At 48.5% G+C, this 21,700-nt stretch overlaps 1 protein-coding gene and 1 non-coding gene across 39 annotated transcripts in view; one reads left to right on the top strand and one right to left on the bottom strand.

The window, feature by feature from the left end:
- Positions 1 to 1,556: 1,556 nt before the first annotated feature.
- Positions 1,557 to 21,700, bottom strand: part of HHAT (hedgehog acyltransferase) — a 354,661-nt gene continuing 334,517 nt past the window's right edge. For 18 of the 38 annotated variants that reach the window (XR_015143035.1, XR_015143049.1, XR_015143038.1 and 15 more), the window contains one exon: positions 1,557 to 2,549. Coding sequence is in view for 14 of the 38 variants with exons in the window: in XM_086343256.1 (XP_086199382.1) it covers positions 2,458 to 2,549 (92 nt within the window). In the remaining 24 variants the exon portion in view is untranslated. Of the gene's footprint in view, positions 2,550 to 11,179; positions 11,435 to 17,903; positions 19,927 to 21,700 lie in introns of those variants that run through there. The other 20 variants (XR_015143028.1, XR_015143021.1, XR_015143022.1 and 17 more) reach the window with 3 other exon arrangements.
- LOC147356117 (U6 spliceosomal RNA) lies at positions 20,374 to 20,480 on the top strand. Its single transcript, XR_015143884.1, has one exon. It is a non-coding gene; the product is annotated as a U6 spliceosomal RNA (small nuclear RNA).

Genomic DNA, 21,700 nt, shown 5'->3' with positions numbered 1-21,700 from the left:
CAGACATTATCATTTTTATATTACAGTGGGAGAAAAGCAAGAGGTTAAGATAACAGTGGTCCTGGATGGTTATTCACATATTGGTTAATTAGGCCTCAAATATATAGCTAAACACAATAATCATGTACTCATTCCTGAGAACCACTCAATCATACAATAGCTTAAAAGAAATTCAGGATTATTACTTTCAAATATATTCACTTATTCTTCCAGTATAGTTTAATGAGTAAATAAGCCTATTTGTTTTTATAAAAATGGCATCTCCAAAGAGTTGAAAATATTTTGCATTACTTATAAGAACTTCCCTATAGCTCAAATGGTAAAGAATCTGCCTGCAAAGCAGGATACCCGGGTTTGATCCCTGGGTCAGGAAGATGCCCTGGAGAAGAGAATGGCTACCCACTCTAGTATTCTTGCCTGGAGAATCCCATGAACAGAGGAGCCTGGCGGGCTACAGTTTGTGGGGTGACAAAAAATTGGATACAACTGAGCGACTAAACACATATATAAATATATACTATTTATATATTTATATACACGCATATACTAGATGTGTGTGTGCATGCTCAGTTGTGTCTGACTCTTTGCAACCCCAGGCAATACAGCCCGCCAGGCTCCTCTGTCCATGGGATTCTCCAGGCAAGAACACTGGAATGGGTTGCCATGCCCTCCTCCAGAAGACTTTCCCGACCCAGGGGTTGGACACACGTCTCTTAGCATCTCCTGCACTGGCAGAAGGATCCTTTACCACTTCACCACACACCACCACCCATACATTAGACATTTCCCTGCAATTATCTTCACACGATTTTGTTCCTCTGTAAACTTCAGCTAAAAGCCCTCTGGCTGATTACAAATCTTGAATTAGTGTTAAGAGTCCCTGAAGTTTTACTGTATTCATCTGACTGCTCACCCTTCCTCAACCTCATCTCCTCCTGGAAACTTCCAAGCACAAGGACTTGCCAGCCTGTGTCTCCTCCTCCTTTATCAGGCCAGCTGCCAAGGCTGCTGTTGCCCTGGTCTGCCTGCCCCCCTCCAGCCTCTGTCCTTTGCTGCAGGTAACACGGAGTGTGCCTACCGTCTGCCACCCACATCTGGTCCCCTCCCCACTCGCCTCCAAGCAGAGTGGCCGCGAAGAAAGGACGCCAGCAAAATGACGGGTCCTGCACTCCGGGAGTTTAAATCTCATTGAGCTAATAACCGCAGCCAGGACACAAGGATAATACCAAATGACTAACGGGAGGAGGTGGGGACAGACCAGGTCCGCATGCACCTTCTACTCAATGACAATTAATTCATGTGCTTGAGATGTTGTTCTGTTCTCCCATAATTGGGTACACTATGGATTCAAATTTTAAAGCTGCTTCACTTGCCCTCTACCCCCTCAGAAAAGGAAAAAGCAAAGCCAAATGGAAGTATTCTGAATTATCTACCACTTGAGCCATTAGCGGCCTATTAGCATCCTTCCAGAAGAGTGAATAATTCAGAATTAAGTAAGCGTGTTTCGACTTTAAACATTTTCTTCAAAAAATATTCAAGACAATTTTACAAAAATATGAAGTTCTGTATGGTAGAAAGGGCTCCATTTTATTGGAAACAAACAGCATCAACCTCTGACGGTAAACCACCGAGTGTGAACCACTCAGGGGGAGAGGGCTGTCGGGACTTGCGTGGAGAGGGAGAGACCACAGGAAGTCCTCTTTACCCTCTTTGACTTGCCCCATAGCACCTGTCTGTCATACACCACTCCCTGTTTGTTTTCTTTTTTTTTTAATTATACTTCTTTACTAGGAAAAATTAACTGTCAGGTAGAGGAACTCCTCTGTTTATACTTCCTGCAAATCTAGGGAACAAGCAACCAAATGGCGATCACCCTGATGAATGATGAACTCAAGTAGCAGCCCTCCTTAGGTACTGACGTCTATATTCGATCTCCTTGGACCCAGTAGTCAGCAACACAGCTGCGGCTTTGTCACGCCCCTGCCGAGGAGCTAAATGTGATGCGACTCTCAGTGCTGGCTCTACAAAGTGCACTGCAGGAAGCAGGGAAGGAGTCACTTAAATGCCGCTGACCCAACACGTTTCAGAAACACTGCCCAGTGGAAGACAGGCCTATCACTAATCAGAATTTATATGCCTCAATCAAGAAACGTCTATTGCATTTAATTCTTGGTAAAGGAGAAAGAATGTGGGGTCTGGACCACAACATCACCGTCTACAGCGAGGCAAGACGTTTTACTGCTTGGGGTCCAGCTTACTCTATAGGCAAAGGAGGAGGCTGGGAAGAGGATCTCTAAGTTCCCAAAGTTACGAGAGCTCAAGTTTCCAGTCCTGGAGTGAGGTAACTTCAACAAAAGATGAGCAGGTCCCCTGGAGGTTACCTTGAGGTTCGAGGTGAGGGTGGGGCACCACGTGCCCTGGAAACCAGTGACAAGGGCAGACCTGGGCCCGGCGCCGTCAGTTACCAGAGTAAGCGTGGGCCCAGGCAATGCCCACATGCGAGTAGCAGTACAGGAATCCCAGGACAGACAGGGTCACCCACGGCCAGCCTGCAGGAGGGCGACAGAGACGGGACAGCGGTTAGACAAGCCTGGGGTAGGACCTGGGGTAGGACTGGTGCAAACCGTCCCCATTAGAGAAGGCTGCCTAAGAAACAGCATGGGCCTCAGTTTAGGCATTAAGGCACACGTCTCCTAGATCACCTCATGGTGTTCAAACTGGAACAGCAGCACGTGGACCCCTACATGCCCACTGGGGTCACCATAAAATGAGGGGAGCCCTATCATACACACAAACTATGTTTAGAAATAGGACAAGCTTTTGAAGAATACATATTTAGAAGACTAAAGCATCTAATAACCAAAAAAGATGAAAAGTCCACGAGACCCATAGTAAATTGCAAAATATACGTTGACCATTGAATCGCACACCATCCACAAGCACACAGAAGCCCAGGACAACCAGGTACTTTTTTCAGCCTCAAGATGGACCCATCCTGCTTGGAGGCCCTCAGATCTGTCACCGCCATGGCACAGACCCACATGTCAGGGGACCTGTTACACCTGGTCCTCAGTAACCTCAGGGAGCAGGAAGAGGTGGGGGGGGAGCTTCAGGTACAGAAGGCAGACCCGGACTTCAGCTGTGTGTAGGGAGAGGCATCAGCAGGTGTTTGGTAAACACAGGAGCCAGAGACTGGCTGCGGAGGCGGGAGAACAAAGCAGTTTCACTTACACAAAGCTGGGGTGTGGCGACTGATGCACAGCTGTGCTTGGCCCTATGGCTGTCAGGGGACATCGCATGGAAGCTTCTGCCCAGCACACACAAGTGTAGGGAGCCCTAACTAGAGGTGAGTTCAGTCTGGACCACCGCTGGGCCCTGGAAATCCCCCCTCACGTCACTGTGTGCAAGGCAGAGAGGCAGCGAGATGGCCGCAGTCCCGACTCTGCTCGGAGACCCCAGCACCATCTCAGCTTCTCCATCCACACAAAGGGAGGCCCAACATACAGGAAAGCATATGGAATCAAAGAAGGTCACAGATTTGGTAGCGTTTTAAAAAAGTGTTTCAGAAACACAAAGGATTTCCTGGGAACTCTCTTATGTCCACACAGCTCATTAGTCTTTTTATCACATGCGTGTGCCTACAGCCAGTCACCCCAGTGTGTGCCAGATGGCTGCCAAGAACCCATTCTCCTTTCCTGACCTCAGGAGTTAAGATCGGTGATGACAAGGCAAAGACAGATTGCACAAGTCGCCCTTCCACCGCATTCAACCAACACTTTACGGGCCTCTGCTGTGGGCCTGGCCCTGTTCTAGATGTGAACGTCTTCCTCTGTGCTCACCTGAAGGAACGAGGTCTTCACTTGCAGCAGCTGCTAACCAAGCAGGTCTGGCCCAAGTGTAGGGGGCGTGCTAGGGGCATAGCCCCCCTTCATCAGAGCTTAGATAAGCACAGGATCATAAAACTGAAAAGAACCTGGGGTGGGCGGCCATTTTGGTGACATGCCAAGGGCTGCTATGCCGCACAGTCATCCGGACTTGTCAACCATGAATGGAAAATGTGGCATCAAAAAGGGCTCTGTCCCACCAAGCGAACACTGACACCATCCCGCAGTCCTCTCACCCCCTCACCTTTCCCCAGTAAGTAGTCTTCTTCCATGTTGTCCCTTCTTACCAGCTTTCCAATCTTGTGTGTCTGGAAAATTCCCTTATCCCTACATCCTCAAACACATGCATGCACACACACACACTCAATCTCTCTCTCTCCATTAAGATGACTGGTGGGCTGTACCGCACTGCTCAGAGGAAAAGATCCTACACTAAGGCCCCCTGCACACACTGTACATTCAGAGCTGGGCCCCCAGAATCGATGTGTGCAGCTGCCTGGTGGGCTTTTGTTACCTGGACTTATCAACAAGGGAACAGTGAGTCAGCAGTGAAGATGTTACGAACAGGATGTCAGATGATGGTTGCAAAAGATTGGGGGATAGTGAACAGGCCAGATTATTTAAGTTACAGCTACATGCATAAGTAGGAAGTATATATAGCATAACAGATTCAATGAAGAGGACCAAGGCAGGGGTGTAACAGAAGGAGTTAACAGGATGTGGGCGGCTGTATCCTGATATTGCTCACAGGATACTGGCAGGTTGCATAATAACTGCAGCTAATGAGGGACAGGTAGGACACAGAGGGGAATGGCTGTAGCTAATAGAAAGTGAGCCATGCAATTTCACTTGAGGTTATTAAGGCTGAGCCATTCTCTGAGCAATTACATCAGTATGAAGGACTGGAAAGGCAGAGGCTCGGGATACTGAAGGAAAAGACCATTATCGTGCAGGGCTATGGGAAGTCAAAGGATATGTCTAATTGGTTTTCTGGAATGGAAAGGGATAATCAGAACAAGGTGCAGGTCTAAGGCAAAACTCTGTTTAAAAAGTAACATGGTAGAATGGTGCAGCCACTATGGAAAAAGAGTATGGAGGTTCTCCCAAAAGTCAAGCGTAGAATTACCACACACATGCCCCAAAGAATTCAAAGCAAGAACCAGAAGAGAGATTCCTACACCCAAGTTCACGGCGGCAGAAAGGTAGAAGCAACCCAGCGTCTACTGCAAGATGAATGGGTACGCAAAACGCGGTCTATATCCATAGTTCAATATTAATCAGCTATAAAAAGGGGATTCTGACACTGGCTACGACATGGATGAACCCTGAAGACACGGTAAATGAAATAAGCCAGGCACAAAGGGACAAATACGGCAAGACTTCCACCGATCTGAAGTGCCTAGAGTAGTCAAACCGACAAACAACACAATGGTGGTTGCCAGGGCTTGAGAGGAGAGGGGAGTTCGTGTTAAATGGTTACAGAATTTTAGTTTTGCGAGGGGAAAACTGTTCTGAATGTGGATGGTGGCTGCATAACAATGTGGCTGTACCACTGAACTGTAGACTAAAAATTATCACAATGGTAACTTTTATGTTATATATTATTTACCACAATAAAAAATGTATCCTGAGTGAAAGAAGACATCAACAAAATAACACATGTGATATTATTCTATTTGTGTGAAGTGCAAACTGATTTATAGTAACAAAAAGCATGTCGGTGGTGGCCTGGGGCTGGAGCAGAGGGAGAATCAGACCACAAAGGGGCTCTAGGAGTCTTTGGGGATAGCAAAGATGTTGAGCACCTTGATTATGGGACTGCTTTTCAGTGTATATACAACTGGAAAATACATTAAATGGATATATTTTATTGTGCACAGATTATTTCTCAATAAAGTTTTGCCATTCTAAAGGTGTTTTTGGAACATCAGCAAATCGCAGACTTGCAGTGCTATGCTGCAATCTCCTAGGCTATCTATGCCCAAGGTATTGAAATTCAAATAGTAGGAAGATGCAGTTCATTTTCACACGATGCTGAGTCTTTACTCCCTCACCGCCCCCAGGAGCAGAACTTGCCACATGTGGGACTGAACACCGGCTGCCCTAGTCGTTCTTCCTTCTACTGGACCCTCTGAGAAAGATGACCAGAGAAACTCTCTTATCCATGCAGATTCATTCAGCTGCTGAATCAGCACAAATCCCTATCCCTATCCGGGGGAAGAAATCAATCCTTCCTACTGGGGGAGGAGTTAGCTGAGCTGCTGAATGAGCTATCACTTACCCCATCAAAGGTTTGCTCCGCTGTCAGGTCAGGCAACACTGCTGAGCCTGTGGCCGCCATCTTGGCTCTAACGAGGTCTTTTCAAAGCCCACCCCACTGCTGACCATTTTTAGAAGAAAAAGGCTGGTGAGCAGAATATGAACAAACTGCAGTGATGCTTTCTTCTCATCCTTCCTTTCAGTCAACCAGAACCCTAGTCTCTGTCCACACGTGAGTAGTTTACAAAGAATATGCAATCTGCTATTCAGTTTACAAAGAATACACAAACTTGGTGAATTCGCACAACACTATGAGATAGAAGTTACTCACCTATACTAATATTCTTGCTTGAAGCTCTATTGCCTCAAAAGGGTCCAGAGACCACAACCCAAGCCCAGGTGGTCTGGTTGAATCCTCCTTGGAGAACAGTTTGAAGGACCTGAGTCTGTCCTTTAGCTTTACCTACAATTATCTATCATTTCAGTTCAGTTCAGTTCAGTCAGCCATGAAATTAAAAGACACTTGCTCCTTGGAAGAAAAGCTATGACCAACCTAGACAGCATCTTAAAAAGCAGAGACATTACTCTGCCAACAAAGGTCTGTCTAGTCAAAGCTATGGTTTCTCCAGTAGTCATGTATGGATGTGAGAGTTGGACCATAAAGAAAGCTGAGTGCAGAAGAATTGATGCTTTTGAACTGTGGTGTTGGAGAAGACTCCTGAGAGTCCCTTGGACTACAAGGAGATCCAACCAGTCCATCCTAAAGGAAATCAGTCCTAAATATTCATTGGAAGGACTGATGTTGAAGCTGAAACTCCAATACTTTGGCCACCTGATGCAAAGAACTGACTCATTGGAAAAGACCCTGAGGCTGGGAAAGATTTAAGGCAGGAGGAGAAAGGGATGACAGAGGAAGAGATGGTTGGATGGCATTACTGATTCAATGGACATAAGTTTGAGCAAGCTCTGGGAGTTGGTGATGGACAGGGAGGCCTGGCATGCAGCAGTCCATGGGGTTACAAAGAGTCGGATCTGACTGAGTGACTAAACAGAGCTTCCTCCCTCCATCTACTCAGGCAAGTTCTCTAGCCAGAGGCTCTGACACCCTGCTGTCTGATGCCCCTCCTGCTCATCCAGTGCTCAGTCATTACCTTGCTGGTTCTCCTGAGGGATGAGGAACATCATGACCCCCTCTGCTTGGCTCTTGGGTCCCTACAGCTGGACAGATAGACTCTCACTTTCTGGCCCCATGAAGCAGCAATGTCATCCACTGACTCTCAGCCATTCTAAGACAGGGAAAAGACGAGTTTCCCATCTTGAGTGCCGTCATGCTACAAAGGAAGATGGCTCTCACCTCCCAGACAAGCTTGCCTTGGCCAGAGTCCAGAACACAAATGTGGTGGCCCCAATCAGCAAGGACCACCAACATATCCATCCGTATCCCTGGGATGCAGGTGCACATACAACATCCCACATCACCATCCTGGATGTGAGATTGAGGGTTTTCTGCCTCCACAGAGGGCCTTTGTGAGTGGGCAGGCTTGGAGGATACCCAACAGAGAAATGGAATGCAGAGGTGACTTTCAGAGATGCTGCAGAACAGTCACAGGATGTGGTGACTGATGGATTTTGAGGCCAAAGAATATATTCCCTCTCACTGACCCTGCCCACTGCCTCAGACAGCACCCTCGGGACTGACGCCAGTTGGTGTGTGTCACAGAGACTGTGTACCGTATGTTAACAGACAGAAGGGCTACTCCTAATAGTAAAAGCCATGGTCCCAGGGTCCCCTCAGGACCTGTTCTCTGCTATAACATTGAAAGGGGGAAAAGCTGGTTCTGTCGGGGACACCAGGAACTGCTCTAGCACTTGGTCACCATCTTTTTTTTTAATTGGAGGATAATTTCTTTGTAATGTTGTATTAGTTTCCGCCGTACAACAATGTGAAATCAGCTGTAAGTATACATACATGCCCTGGCTCTTGAGCCTCCCTCCCACCTCCGCATCCCACCCCTCTGGGTCATCACAGAGCACCAGGCTGAGCTCCCTGTCATAATGCAGCTTCCCACTGGCTATCTGCTTTACACACGGTGGTGTGTGTATTTCAGTGCGACTCTCTCAGTTCATCCCGCCCTCTGCTTCCCTCACTGTGTCCACAAGTCTGTTTTTCACGTCTGTGTCTCTGTTTCTGTCCTGCAAACAGGTTCATCGGTACCATTTTCCTAGATTCCATATATATGTGTTAATAAATGATACTGGTTTTTCTCTGACTTACTTCGCTCTGTGTAACAGGCTCTAGGCTCGTCCACCTCAGTTCAACTGCCTCAAATTCGGTCCCCATCTCTTTGAGCTGACTGGCTTGCACCTGTGCCTCTCCATCTAGTAGATACTGTGAACCCCAGCCCCACACCCTATGTGTTTATGTGTGTGTACACATAGATATATGGGTCGCCTTGGTGCCATTTTCTACTCTGAGAACAGTGGAGGCTGTTTTTCCCTTTGAGAATGAGCTCCTACATCAGACTGGTTCCCGGGGGCTGGCTCAGGATCTGAGAAACAGCAGGGCACTCTGCACCATGTACTGGCTTCAGCTACCCCCATTTCATTAATTATTCAGAAGGACTTTATGTGCTGTCTTCATTAAAACAGCCCGCTCCTGACAGCACTTGACGTTTAACAACACTCAGATCTGATGGGGGAGAAATAATAAGGGGCTTTGGTAGTTTTATTTCGGTAGCCCCGGCCTAGAGAGATTGTGGAGCAGTTCATCAAATGGTCCTGCACTTTCAGACTTTCCTTCACAGCTCAATTTAGAGCTTTCATCTGATACATCTACAGGGCAGGAGCCTTTCCCTGTCCACGGGCTACCTTATTGAAAGATGCCCAGCAGGACCACAGCTGCCCAGGCTTCCGAGCCTGTAAGCTGCCAGGTCTGTTTTCAAACCCGTGGGAATATGGACAGGAGGTCTGAAGAACAGGCTCTTGCTACTCTAGGGCTAGAGGAACCATTTCTTACCTTCATGTAATTTACAAACCTGGGCCTCAAACCCAGCTTTGGAGGCCTTGGTATTTTTCCAAAAACAAAACAAAACCAAACTCAACTGCTTCTTTCACACCCTCTCATGAAAAAGAACTACATGGTTCTAATTTGTTCAAAACTGACATGTGAAATCCTAGAGCTGGTTCTCAGTGTTAGAATGCACGGTCCCGTCCCCCAGAGGTTGTGATCCAGGACGCCTGGGCGGGCCTGAGATCTGCGTTTCTACCAGGATCCCTGGTGACGTGGACGCTGCTGGTCCAAGAGCCAGCCTCCGGGCCCCCTGTTCCGGGGGCCTCTCAGAGGGCTGACTCTGCAGAGGGCCCCACCAGTGGTTCACACGCTGAGCAAGGGGACAGACGAGCACTGAGCGTTTACGGGTCACCAGGGCCTTTGAGGAGGCATGCCACAGCCTCACAACCACCCTCTCAAGGGGTATCATCAGCCCCACTTCACGGAAAGGGAAACCAAGGCTCAGAGAGGCAGAGCAACCTTCTCAAGGTCTGAAAGCTAAGGGGTCACCAAGTCGCGCTTGGAGCCCAGGGCTGTGTGGCTCTGGGTGTGCTCGGCCGCCTGCGCTCTGAAGCGGTGCTGGGCCTCGGACCACGTGGAGGGGAGGCTCACACGGAGCCCCGCTTCTCTGCCTGGTGCCTTTAACTCTTCTGCCTCCAAATCTCATTTCATCCCCTCTACTCATGGCGCTAAGGAAACAGGAAGCGGGAAGCAGCAGGCTTCTGTTTTCAAACATCATCATCACTAAGCTGCTTGGTCACCCCCTCTCCCAGGGCTCCTCAGTTTCTCCATCTGTGTAATGGGGGGAACGAGCCTGGAGGAACATGTTTACATGCCTTGTCATGGCAACTGTTAATTCAGACCGGGGCCACTGAGGCGCGTGCTCCCAGTGCCTGGATGGGCTTTTGTTAACATAGAGCCGCAGGTATTTGATCCTGGTCACGGGCTGAGCCTCCACAGGGCATCCAGCAGGGGGACAGGGAGGAAGGAAGGGGTGACTCTGACCGCCCCGGGGGCCTTCCTGCCATCCCGAGCAAGAGTCGTTTGCTGGGGGCACTGTGTGCACACTTTAACTGGCATGAACAGCGGTCTTTAATAAATCACACTGTTCACACTCGATGTCACATCCTGAAGAAGCCAACCTGCGCTGTTTTTCATCCTGCCCACCTCCCAGCCACAGGCCCTGTGGGCGGGCACTTACTGAAGTGCTCACTGCCATAAAGCAGAATCATTTCATGTGAAATTGAGAAAGTGGGGACAACAAACTGGAGCCGCTTCTTCTTATCCTGACCGTGCAGGTGGAAAGAGGTGCCAAGAAAACACACATTTTCTCTCTCCAGAACCAGATGGGTGGGGGCCGGCCTGCCAGAAGCCCGTCCCTGCCGCCGCTGCCAGGATCTCCACTCCGGCCGCCAGGGCCAGAGGCTGCCCGGTCGGACCGCACTCCCCAGCCACTTCTCTTCCTTAACGTGTTTCTTTCCTATTTTTGTTTTTAAACAGCCTATTTTGGGCTACTGTTTATCCTTGACTCACAACCATGCTACGTAACACAGTGGAGACAGTTCAGCAAATGAGCTCCTGAAAGCTGCCTCCTGAAAACAAAGGGATGGGGACAGTGCGGGGCAGGCTCCCTGCCACCTGGCCCGGAAAACCACTTACCCACGCGGGCAGTTTTTAAGATGGTTTGACAGTCTTTCTTTTTTTGACCATGCTGGCATGGCATGTGGCATCTTAGTTCCGCAACCAGGGGCCGAACCTGTGCCCCCTACAGTGGAAGTGCAGAGTCTTAGCCATGGGACTGCCAGGGACACCCCCAGACCACCCCTCCCCGCCCTCCGCCGCCCCAGGCATTTATGAATCACTGACCGTGTGCGCAGCATTTAGACAGGCAGCCTGGACATGCGTCACACTGAGCTTCATCTGACGCCCGTGAGAATATGTGCCCAGAGGCTAATAGCATGCTCAGGGCCCCCAACTCCCCACCTACCCTTGAGATTTGGCTCTGCAGCTCCGGCTTTGGGAAACGCAGAGGACAGAGACAAGAGTCTCAAAGCCTGGGTCACCGGGACGATGGGCTGACGCCAGTAAGCTGACATGGTGCTAGGATGGAGGCGGCTGAGCTTAGAGGGTTTGCTTTGCCTTCTCATCCAAGTATGCACGCACGGGACAGTGGCGGTCTGGGGACCGCGGCACGGGGGCACGGGGTGGCAGATGGCACTGTTTCTCTGGAATCACAGAGACCCTGGAGAAGAGAAGAGAAGCGCCTGCAAATATAGAACGGGCTAGCTTTGGAAGCAGGATGGGGGTGGTAGGTGGGCAGGGGAGGGCCACTCTACAGGCAGAGAAACTCGCCAGCAGCTGAAGCCCTTCATCCCGGGACAGGCTCAGGACCCTCTGGGCATCCCCGTCCCGGGAAGGCAGCAGAGGCAGGACAGGCGCGAGGAGATGCCTCTTCTGGACGGGAGGCGGCGCAAGTCTGAGACCATGAACCGGCTCCTTTCCCCTCAGGCCCCTGGGATCAGGGCGCCCATGGTTAAACGGTCACTGAATAAACATATATGGGTGCATGAGTCCTTCTGAGTACTCAGTCACAAGACTCTCAGATCCCTAATCAAAAATGACAGTTGCTGCAAAATCCCCAATCAAGAAACCCTAGGTATGCACATCTGGCCCCAGCTGTGGGCCATGGAGCCAAGGGACAGAAGTGCCCACAGCTGAAGCATCATCGACACTTGTGTGTGTGCCCAGGAGAAGAGGCGCCTGGCAGGGACTGGCTGAGAACACCTAGACGTTAACAAAGGACAGTGGGTCAGGAAGGCCACCCTGGTCATCCCACTTCCTGTCACCATGAAAGGAACGTAGCGGGGGAGCTGGAAAGGGAGAGAAGACACGGCACCTACACCACATGCACCTCTGAAAGGGTGATGTCAGCACATCTCTCTGACATGTTCTTTTCCTAAAGCTGTTGCTAGGTAAACGACTCCAAATTACTTCGATTTCTCAGCAAAGAACACAATGATACAACCAAGCTCCCGGCAGAGACAGCAGCGTCTCTCCCGGAGTTCTCGGACGCTACCGCCCGTTAGACACGCCAGCCACTCCAGGGGAAGGGGAGGAGCTGTTCCTGCCTGGCAGAGCGGGCTTTATTCTCACCTCACTGCTCCCACTCACTGTGGGCTGTGCTCATCTCCACGCTGAGGGAGGGATCCGACTGAGCGCAGGAGGTGCTGTGGAGCCAAGAGCTTGTCTGCGCACCGTCCTGAGTGGCTGCTGCTTCTCATCCCGGGGCCGTGCCTGCTCCCCATGCCCCTGCCTGGGGTGCTGTTGGTGGCCAGGATGCAGTTTCTCTCTATGGGTACTGAGCCCATGGGTCCAGTCTCATTGTGTGTGCATGCTCAATTGTGTCCAACTCTTTGCAACCCTATAAACAATAGCCCACACCAGGCTCTTCTGTCCATGGGACTTTCCATATAGGAATACTGGACTGGGTTGTCATTTCCTTCTCCAGGGGAATCTTCACCAACCCAGGGATCGAACCTGCATCTCCTGCATTGCAGGCGGATTCTTTACCACTTAAGCCATCGTCTCTTTAATGCTGACTTTAACCACCGGAACTGCCTCTTGCCTTCTTCAAAAGGGACTGACATATATGCACTACTATGGATGAAGCAGATAGCTAGCAGGAAGCTACTCTAAGGCCTAGGGGCTCAGCTTAGTGCTCTGTGATGACCTAAAGAGGGGAGGATGGAGGAGGTGGAAGGGAGGCCCAGGAGAGAGCGGATATATGTATACATGCAAATGATTCACGAGGTTGTACAACAGAAAGTAACATAACATTGTAAAGCACCTCTACTCCAATTTTTTTTTTTTTAAAGGAACTGACAGAAGACCGAAGCACGAAATAGCTCCAAGATGAGTTTGGAAACGATGCGGCTGCAATATTCATAAACGGTATTTGGGAAAGGCATTGTCGCAACCAGGGTGCTGGTGTGAGGAGGGCTGTGAGGAGCAGAGGTGAGATGGGCGCCCAAGCTCGGGCCCGCGCTGGTGGTGGCGGGGTCCTCAGTTCCACACTGGCCAGCCGGCTCGGGGCAAGGGTGGGTGGCAGCCTGCTCACCCCGCAGGAACATAGAGCACCTGGGCAGTCCCAACAGCAAGTGAAGGCGGCCCTGGGAACGGCCGGCTACGGTCTGAGCGAGCCCGGGGCTCCCCTCTGCTAAAGAAGCATCAGCGAGCAGTTCCACGGGATGGGGCAAGAGCTCTTAGGTCGCTGTTCCAAGGAGGGAGAAGACACACAGAAAGATCCCATAGGGCCCCTCCCATCAAACCCACACACCCTGGAGACCCAGGGCGCTGCTGACGGTGGGCAGAGAGGCATCGAGCAGCCCCACCCACACATGGCTGCTCTTCCTTTGCAGGAGGGCAAGGCCATGGGGGTGCAAGGCCACGGGAGCGCAAGGCCACGTCCTGCGGGAGCGTAGGGCAAGCGCAGCAGCCATGGTCACTCCTGCCGTCACCTCAGGCCACGTGGCCACCAGGGCCTAGATGGGGAGATGAGCATTCGGCCTGAGAGTGAGAGAAAGTACCCACGTGCGAATGTTGACTCAGGCAAGGCGGACTCATTCTAGGCACCCTATTTTACAAAAGATACTGTCACGCGGAAGCCACTTCAAGGAGGGTCTGGAAGGGCTCCTCAGGGTAGGCACGCTAATAAGTTAAAGTTTAGCCTGGAAAAAGGCCACGGGGCCACATGGAAAGAGAATTAATTAGATTCATTCTAAGTCACCCCAGAAGAAAGAACTGGAGCCAAGAGATGGAAGTTAGGGGCAGATTTTTGGCTACGACCCAAAGGAGCCTATAACAGTTACACGCTCCCCTCCCTGGATTCCCATCCCTGCTAGCATTCAGAGGGTGGTGCCTCAGACGGGAGATGAAACCAGATGACCCCCCCTCCACAAGGCCCCTTCCAGTTCTTAGAGATTGTTACTGTTCAGTCGCTCAGTCATGTCCGACTCTTTGCGACCCCATGGACTGCAGCATGCCAGGCGTCCCTGTCCATCATCATCTCCCGGAGTTTGCCCAAGTTCATGTTCGTTGTATCAGTGATGCCATCCAACCATCTCATCCTCTGATACCCACTTCTGCCCTCAATCTTTCCCAGCATGAGGGACTTTTCCAATGAGTTAGCTGTTCACATCGATGACTAAAATACTGGAGATTCAGCTTCAGCATCAGTCCTTTTAGTTAATATTCAGGGTTAGTTTATATTCAGGGTTTAGTTAATATTCAACCCTTAAGATTGACTGCTTTGATTTCCTTGCAGTCCAAGGGACTTTCAGGAGTCTTCTCTAGCACCACAGTTCAAGGGCATCAATTCTTTGGCGTTCTGCCTTCTTTACGGTCCGGCTCTGACAACCATATGTGACCTCTAGGAAGACCATAGCCTTTACTATGCAGATCTTTGTCAGCAGAGTAATGTCTCTGCTTTTCAACACACTGCCTAGGTTTGTCATTTTTCTCCTGCCAAATGGTCCATACCAAAATCGAATTGATTACATTCTTAGTAGGTGAAGATGGAGAAGCTGTATACAGTCAGCAAAAACAAGACCTGGAGCTGACTGTGGCTCAGATCATCAGCTTCCTCTAGCAAAATTCAGGCTTAAAGAAAACCAGGAAAAACAATAGGCTGGCCAGGTATGACTTCAATCAATTCCCGTATGATTTCACAGTAGAGGTAAGGAACAGATTGATGGGACTAGATCTAGTTAGCAGTGTGCCTGAAGTACTATGGACAGAGGTCCGTAATGCCGGACAGGAGGCGGTGAACAAAACCATCCCGAAGAAAAAGAAAAGCAAGAAGGCAGAGTGGTTGTCTGAAGAGGCTTTACAAATAGTGAAGAATGAAGAGAAGTGAAAAGCGAGAGAGAGAGAGGGGGAAAGGTACATCCAATTAAATTCAGAGTTCCAAAAAACAGCTAGAAGAGACAAGAAGGCCTTCTTCGAGCACTGCTTAATAATAGAAGGAAACAACGAAAGGGGAATGACTAGAGATCTCTTCAGGAAAGCTGGAAACATCAAGGGAGCATTCCACCCAAAGATGGGCACAATAAGGGATAAAAATGGTAGAGACCTAGCAGACGCTGAAGAGATCAAGAAGAGATGGTAAGAACGCATGGAAGAACTGTATGAAAAAGGTCTTAATGAAACAGATTACTACAATGGTGTGATTAGTTACCCAGATCCAGACATTCTGGAGTATGAAATCAGGTGGGCCTTAAGAAGCATTGCTGTTAATAAAGCTAGTGGATGAGATGAAATTCCAGCAGAACTACTCAAATCCCTAAAGGATGATGTCATCAAGGTTTTGCATTCATTATGTCAGCAAATCTGGAAGACTCAGCAGCAGCCACTGGCCTGGAAAAGGTCAGTCCTCATCCCAATCCCCAAGAAGGGTAGTATCAAAGAATGTGCTAAACCATCAGACAATTGCACTCATCTCCTATGCTAGTAAGGTCATGCTTAAAATCTTACATGCTAGATAGGCTTCAGCATTATGCGAACCAAGAACTTGCAGATGTCCAAGCAGGGTTTAAAAAAGGAAGAGGAACTAGAGATCAAATTGACAACATTCGTTGGATTACAGAGAAAGCAAGGGAATTTTAGAAAAACATCTATCTCAAAACCAACACAATTGTGTAAAGTTTAAAAATAAAATAAAATTAAAAAAAATAAAAAAATAAAAAAAATAAAATAAAATAAAGATTTTGCCTCTATATTCATGAAAAAAAAAAAAAAAAGGAAAGAAAAACATCTATCTCTGTTTCATTGACTACACTAAAGCCTTTGACTATGTGGATCATGACAAACCCTGGAAAGCTCTTAGAGAGATGGGAATACCCGACCATCTTACCTGTCTCCTGAGATACCAGTATGCAGGTCAAGAAGCAACAGTTTGAACCCTGTATGGAACAACTGATTGGTTCAAGATCGAGAAAGGAGTATGACAGGGCTGTCTGCTGTCACTCAATTTGTTTAACCTATATGCTGAGCACATCGTGAACAATGCTGGGCTGGATGAGTTACAAGCTGGAATCAAGATAGGTGGGGGAAACATCAACAACCTCAGACATGCGGATGATACCTAATGGCGGAAAGTGAAGAGGAGCTAAAGAGCCTCTTGATGACAGTGAAGGAGGAAAGTGAAAGAGCCAGCTTAAGACTAAATATTAAAAAACAAAAACAAACTAAGATCATGGCATCCAGTCCCATTACTGCATGGCAAATAGAAGTGGAAAGATGGAAACAGTGATAGATTTCCTCTTCTTGGGCTCCAAAATCACTGCAGACAGTGACTGCAGCCATGAAATCAGAAGACAATTGCTTCTTGGCAGGAATCTTAGAGATTAGAGCCTTGTAAAATTCAACTCTTCAAATCCTCTTCCCCTCCCCCTGCCCCAGGAAAGGTACAGACAAAGACTGAAGTTAGACTGCAAGATCACCCCAGTCAGGAGTGGGGAGGGAAGGGTACCCTGCCTGGGCTGGGATCAGAACTCTGGAAACATCACCAGATGCAGCAGATTCTTAGTGAGGGGCTTAAGAAGGTATTTATTTACCTGACATACAAAACGACTCACACAAATCCGCTGTCCTTGTTTTAGGAGTAGCAGAGGAACACAGTCTGAGAAAGCTGCGCTCGAAACTTTTTAATGAATGGCAAAGGTTAAACCCCACTATCAGTACTTTATAAAAAAGAGATAATTGATATAAACAAATAAAAATAAAGTGACTCAGACTCTTTTCATTACAGAGAACAACATTTTGTGCCTTAAAGATGCCATTCCGGAAGAACACTGTGTTCCCCTCAGGCTACTGACTCTGGCCAACGGCCCTGAGGCAGGGGTCTGCCTAGAACCACAGGCCAGCACTGCCCGGCTCCAAGCCCAGGCTGCGATGTGCCCCTCGTGGCCAAGGGTGTCTTCTGGCACCCCATTCACCTGGGCAGCCCGGATGTACCTGAGCCCATGCAAGCCTTGGCAGGGAGCAAACCTTCAGCAGACTCACGGGGGATGCTCCAGGTTAAGTTCTCTTCCTCCCCTCGCCCAGCCACTCAGAATCACACAGCTGAAACCAGTGTTTTAGGGGGCAGAGAAGACAGGACAGGGCTCTGCTGACGGGGAGCTGAGGAGGAACAAGGCAAGAGCAGCCTGGATCTCTCAGGGATGTTAGGAATTAACAAGTAGTTAGCTGTAGTCCCTGATAGCTCAGTTGGTAAAGAACTGGCCTGCAATGCAGGAGACCCCAGGTTGATTCCTGGGTCAGGAAGATGGGCTGGAGAAGGGGTATGCTACCCACTCCAGGATTCTAGCCTGGAGAATTCCATGGACTGTATAGTCCATGGGGTCACAAAGAGTCAGACACGACTAAGCGGCTTTCACTCAGCTACAGTCACTAATTAGATTTGTGCACCCTTCCCCGCTGAGTCCTCTGGGCTTCCTGCTTAGCCAGGAGGAGGGGTGGGAGGCTGGGCTTTTTCGGGGAAACTCTGCCCCACTGTTTACACTCTTCCCGGTAGTCTTTCCACGGGATTAGTTGTCGGCCTCCAGGGAAGAGATCTCAGCTGCCGTGCTTTCTGAGGCGGTTCTGTTTGTGACCTCAGAGCGCACTATTACACTCCGGACTCCTTGCCGAGTTCCCAGCTGCTCCCGCGGTGTGGGTCAGCTCAGGGCGTGGAACCAGCCCGCCAGGCACTTTCTCGGATTCCTCTACGGGGACAGGGTGGCGTCTGCAAGAGTCAGCTCTACGGCGTGGATCTGGACTTCCCTCCATCTGACCCATCACATCCATCCAGTCCTTCCGAACTTGTGTCCCAGCCACGGAGCTGGTGATGCAAGAGGGGACTGTGACGGTCCCCTCTCCGGGTCTCCCATGATACCCCTGGGTGGAGGTCTGAGCTATAACGCTGGCATCTTTCACTGCGGGGCCTCCACCTCCCTCCCCTAGGGGGCTGCCCTGGGTCCCATTCGGGAAGATTTGGCTCCATCCTTACTGTAAGGGCTGGGAAGGATCTGATCATAAACTACTCATCCTTGAGACGCATCATTCGATACTTACGGAGCTCTTACTACATACACGCTGGCTGATGCCAGAGATGCTGGAGACATTAAAAGGCTGACCTACGGTTACAGATGCAGGAATCCGGGTGAAAAGATGTCACGACCACAAGGTGTCTCCCAACGTGGAAGATGTTTCTGTGAGCTGGACGTCACGGCGAGGGCTGGGTAAAATGGCAGGGCACTGGCCTCTGTGCTCAGAGACCTCCATTCTGGAGAAGCGGACCCAGAGCACCGAGAGCCTGGCTCCGAAGGGCGCAGGAGCAGACAGGGCGGAGGGAGCGCGGACTGCCTGGATTCTGACCATCACCCGTGTCTGCGCCGGAAGGCAGCCATGGCGAGCTATCCACTCTCCTAAGCACATGCCTTCCAGTAACTTCCAGCCTCTGGATAAACCCCCCGCAATGGAAGAAGGCCGGCCCTCCAGAAAGACCATCTACCCCGCAAGACTTAGAATGGATTTTCACCCCAGCTTTCAATCTGTTTGTTTTTTGACCAGGTAACAGAAAATTATAAAATTCAAATGTTCCAAAGAGTAAGCAGGGAAAAGTAAATCTCCATCTTCCAACCTCCGTGTCCAGTCCACCTGACCCCTCTCTCCCTAGAAGATCTGTTTTCAGTTCCATGTTTCTACTCCCAGGGATATTCTATGCACACAGAAGCATAACATACATATCCATATATACATGTGCACACAAACACATACATATGTACACAAGTATTTTAAATGGTTTGAAATTTTTCATTCTGAAATATATATTATCTTGAACACAAATACTACATGCACTGTTCATTTCCTTATTTTTTAAGGTTTTATATACTGGGGATTGTTCCATGTATATATGTGTAACATTGCTTCATCCTTTTTAATGGTTGTGGAAATTTCTGAATTTATGTACCATAATTTACCTGACTCCCTCTGATGGGCATTAGGTCCGTTCTAACTTTTGCTATTATAAACAATGTTGCAATTAATATCTTTGCATAATATTTCATTTCGCATGTATAAAAGTGTATCTGAATGACAAATACCTAGAAGTAGAATGGCTGCTCAGTTTTGGTAGATATTTCCAAACCATTCCCTACAGAGGAGTTACCATGAGCTAAATATATGAGGTTAAATTTTTTGATCTTTGCAATCTAGAGCTTGTAAATTACATTTCCCCATGTTGAGGTTGATATACAAATACTGACTCCTTATATACCTGAAATTAATATAATTTTATATGTCAATGACACCTAAATAAAAAAAAGCGAGCATCTTTTCATTTGTTTTAGAGCCATCTGTGTTTCCTCTTTCTGAGAGCTGTCTATTCAAGTCCTTTTGCTATGTTTCTACTAAGTAGGTGCCTTTTTCTCCCAGATTTTAAGGGTGAGAGTGGTTATTACTGTTGCCCAGCCTGACAGGTATTCTACAACCATCAGCAAGTGTGAGGTCAAGGGCACTGAGTTGGTGGGAAGCCAGCCACAGGCAGGGACAGGCTAGGGGACAAGCTGCCAAGATGGGAGCAGCCACCCTGAGCACTCCAGGGGCCCCCGTGCCGGGACGACGGCCAGAAGAACACGACCGGCACCAGCTTCTGTCTTCTACAGCAGCTCAGTGTCCACTGTTTCTGAATCTTCACTAAGTGAAGAAATCAAGACAAACTTTGTTACTACTAGCACCGTCATCTCTGCAGAGAGTGCTCAGTGAGTCGAGCAGGAAGGGCTATTTCTATTCTCACTGGGCCCTGCAGCTGGGAACTGGAGCAAGGCTTGACTAGCCTGCCTGCTCCTCCCTTTTCCCCTCCCTCCATCCTTTTCTTCCTTCCCTGCTCTCTCCGTTTCTCTCCCTCCCCTCCCCTCTTTTCCTTCTATCCATCCCATCTACTGCCTACTTTAATACTGAATTGGGGGGCAGGCAAGGCTTAGCTCTGAAGCCTTGTCTCATGCAAATTTCCCAGTGTAGGTGGGCGACTAATATGTGTGTGCCAAGTTGCTTTGGTCGTGTCCAACTCTTTGCGACCCTATAGACTGTAGCCCGTCAGGCTCCTCTGTCCACGGGATTCTCCAGGCCAGAACAGTGAAGTGGGTGCTTACTTTGGCAGCACATATACTAAAACTGGAATGATACAGAGAAGATTAGCATGGCCCTTCCACAAGGATGACATGAAAATTCATGAAGCGGTCCAAATTTTTCTCAAAATGGATTAAAGACCTAAATGTAAGACCAGAAACTATAAAACTCTTAAGAGGAAAACATAGGCAGAACACTCAATGACATAAATCAAAGTAAGATCCTCTATGACCTGGAGTAATGGAAATAAAAACAAAAGTAAACAATTGGGACCTGATCAAACTTAAAAGCTTCTGCACAGCAAAGGAAACTATAAGCAAGCTGAAAAGACAACCCTCAGAATGGGAGAAAATAATAGCAAATGAAACAACCGACAATGGATTAATTTCCAAAATATACAAGCAATTCATACAACTCAATATCAGAAAAACAACCCAAGCCAAAAGTGGGAAAAAGACCCAGACAGACATTTCTCCAAAGAAGACATACAGATGGCTAATAAATACATGAAAAGATGCTCAACACTGCTCATTATTAGAAAATGCAAACCAAAACTACAATGAGATATCACGTCACACCGGTCAGAATGGGCATCATAAAAAGTCTACAAACAATAAATGCTGGAGAGGGTATGGAGAAAAGGGAATGCCCTTGCACTGTTGGTGGGAGCGTAAATTGATACAGCCACTATGGAGAACAGTGTGGAGATTCCTTAAAAAACTAGGAATAACATCACCATATGAGCGAGCAATCCCACTACTAGGCATCTACCCTGAGGAAACCAAAACTGAAAAAGACACATGCATCCCATTGTTCACTGCAGCACACTATTTACAATAGCTAGAACACGGAAGCAATCCAGATGTCCATCAACAGATGAATGGATGAAGAAGTTGTGGTACACATACACAATGGACTATTACTAGTCATAAAAAGGAATGCATCTGAGTCAGTTCTACTCAGGTGGATGAACCTAGAACCTATTATACAGAGTGAAGTAAGTCAGAAAGAGAAAGATAAATATCGTATTCTAACGCATATATACAGAATCTAGAAAAACAGTACTGAAGAATTTACTTTCAGGGCAGCAATGGAGAAACAGAAAGAGAGAATAGACTTATGGACACGGGGAGAGGTGGAGATGTATGGAGAGAGTAACATGGACACTTACATAACCATGTTTAAACAGATGCTGCTGCTGCTGCTAAGTCGCTTCAGTCGTGTCCGACTCCGTGCAACCCCATGGACTGTGGCCTACCAGGCTTTTCTGTCCATGGGATTCTCCAGGCAAGAACACTGCAGTGGGTTGCCATTTCCTTCTCCAATGCATGAAAGTGGAAAG

Source organism: Bos grunniens, chromosome 16 (genome assembly GCF_055505025.1).
Source record: "Bos grunniens cultivar Pamir isolate PY7600 chromosome 16, Bosgru_T2T1.0, whole genome shotgun sequence".
Classification (NCBI taxonomy): domain Eukaryota; kingdom Metazoa; phylum Chordata; class Mammalia; order Artiodactyla; family Bovidae; genus Bos; species Bos grunniens.
The sequence above is the reverse complement of the archived record's forward strand: the minus strand, read 5'-3'. Positions and strand labels throughout refer to the sequence as shown.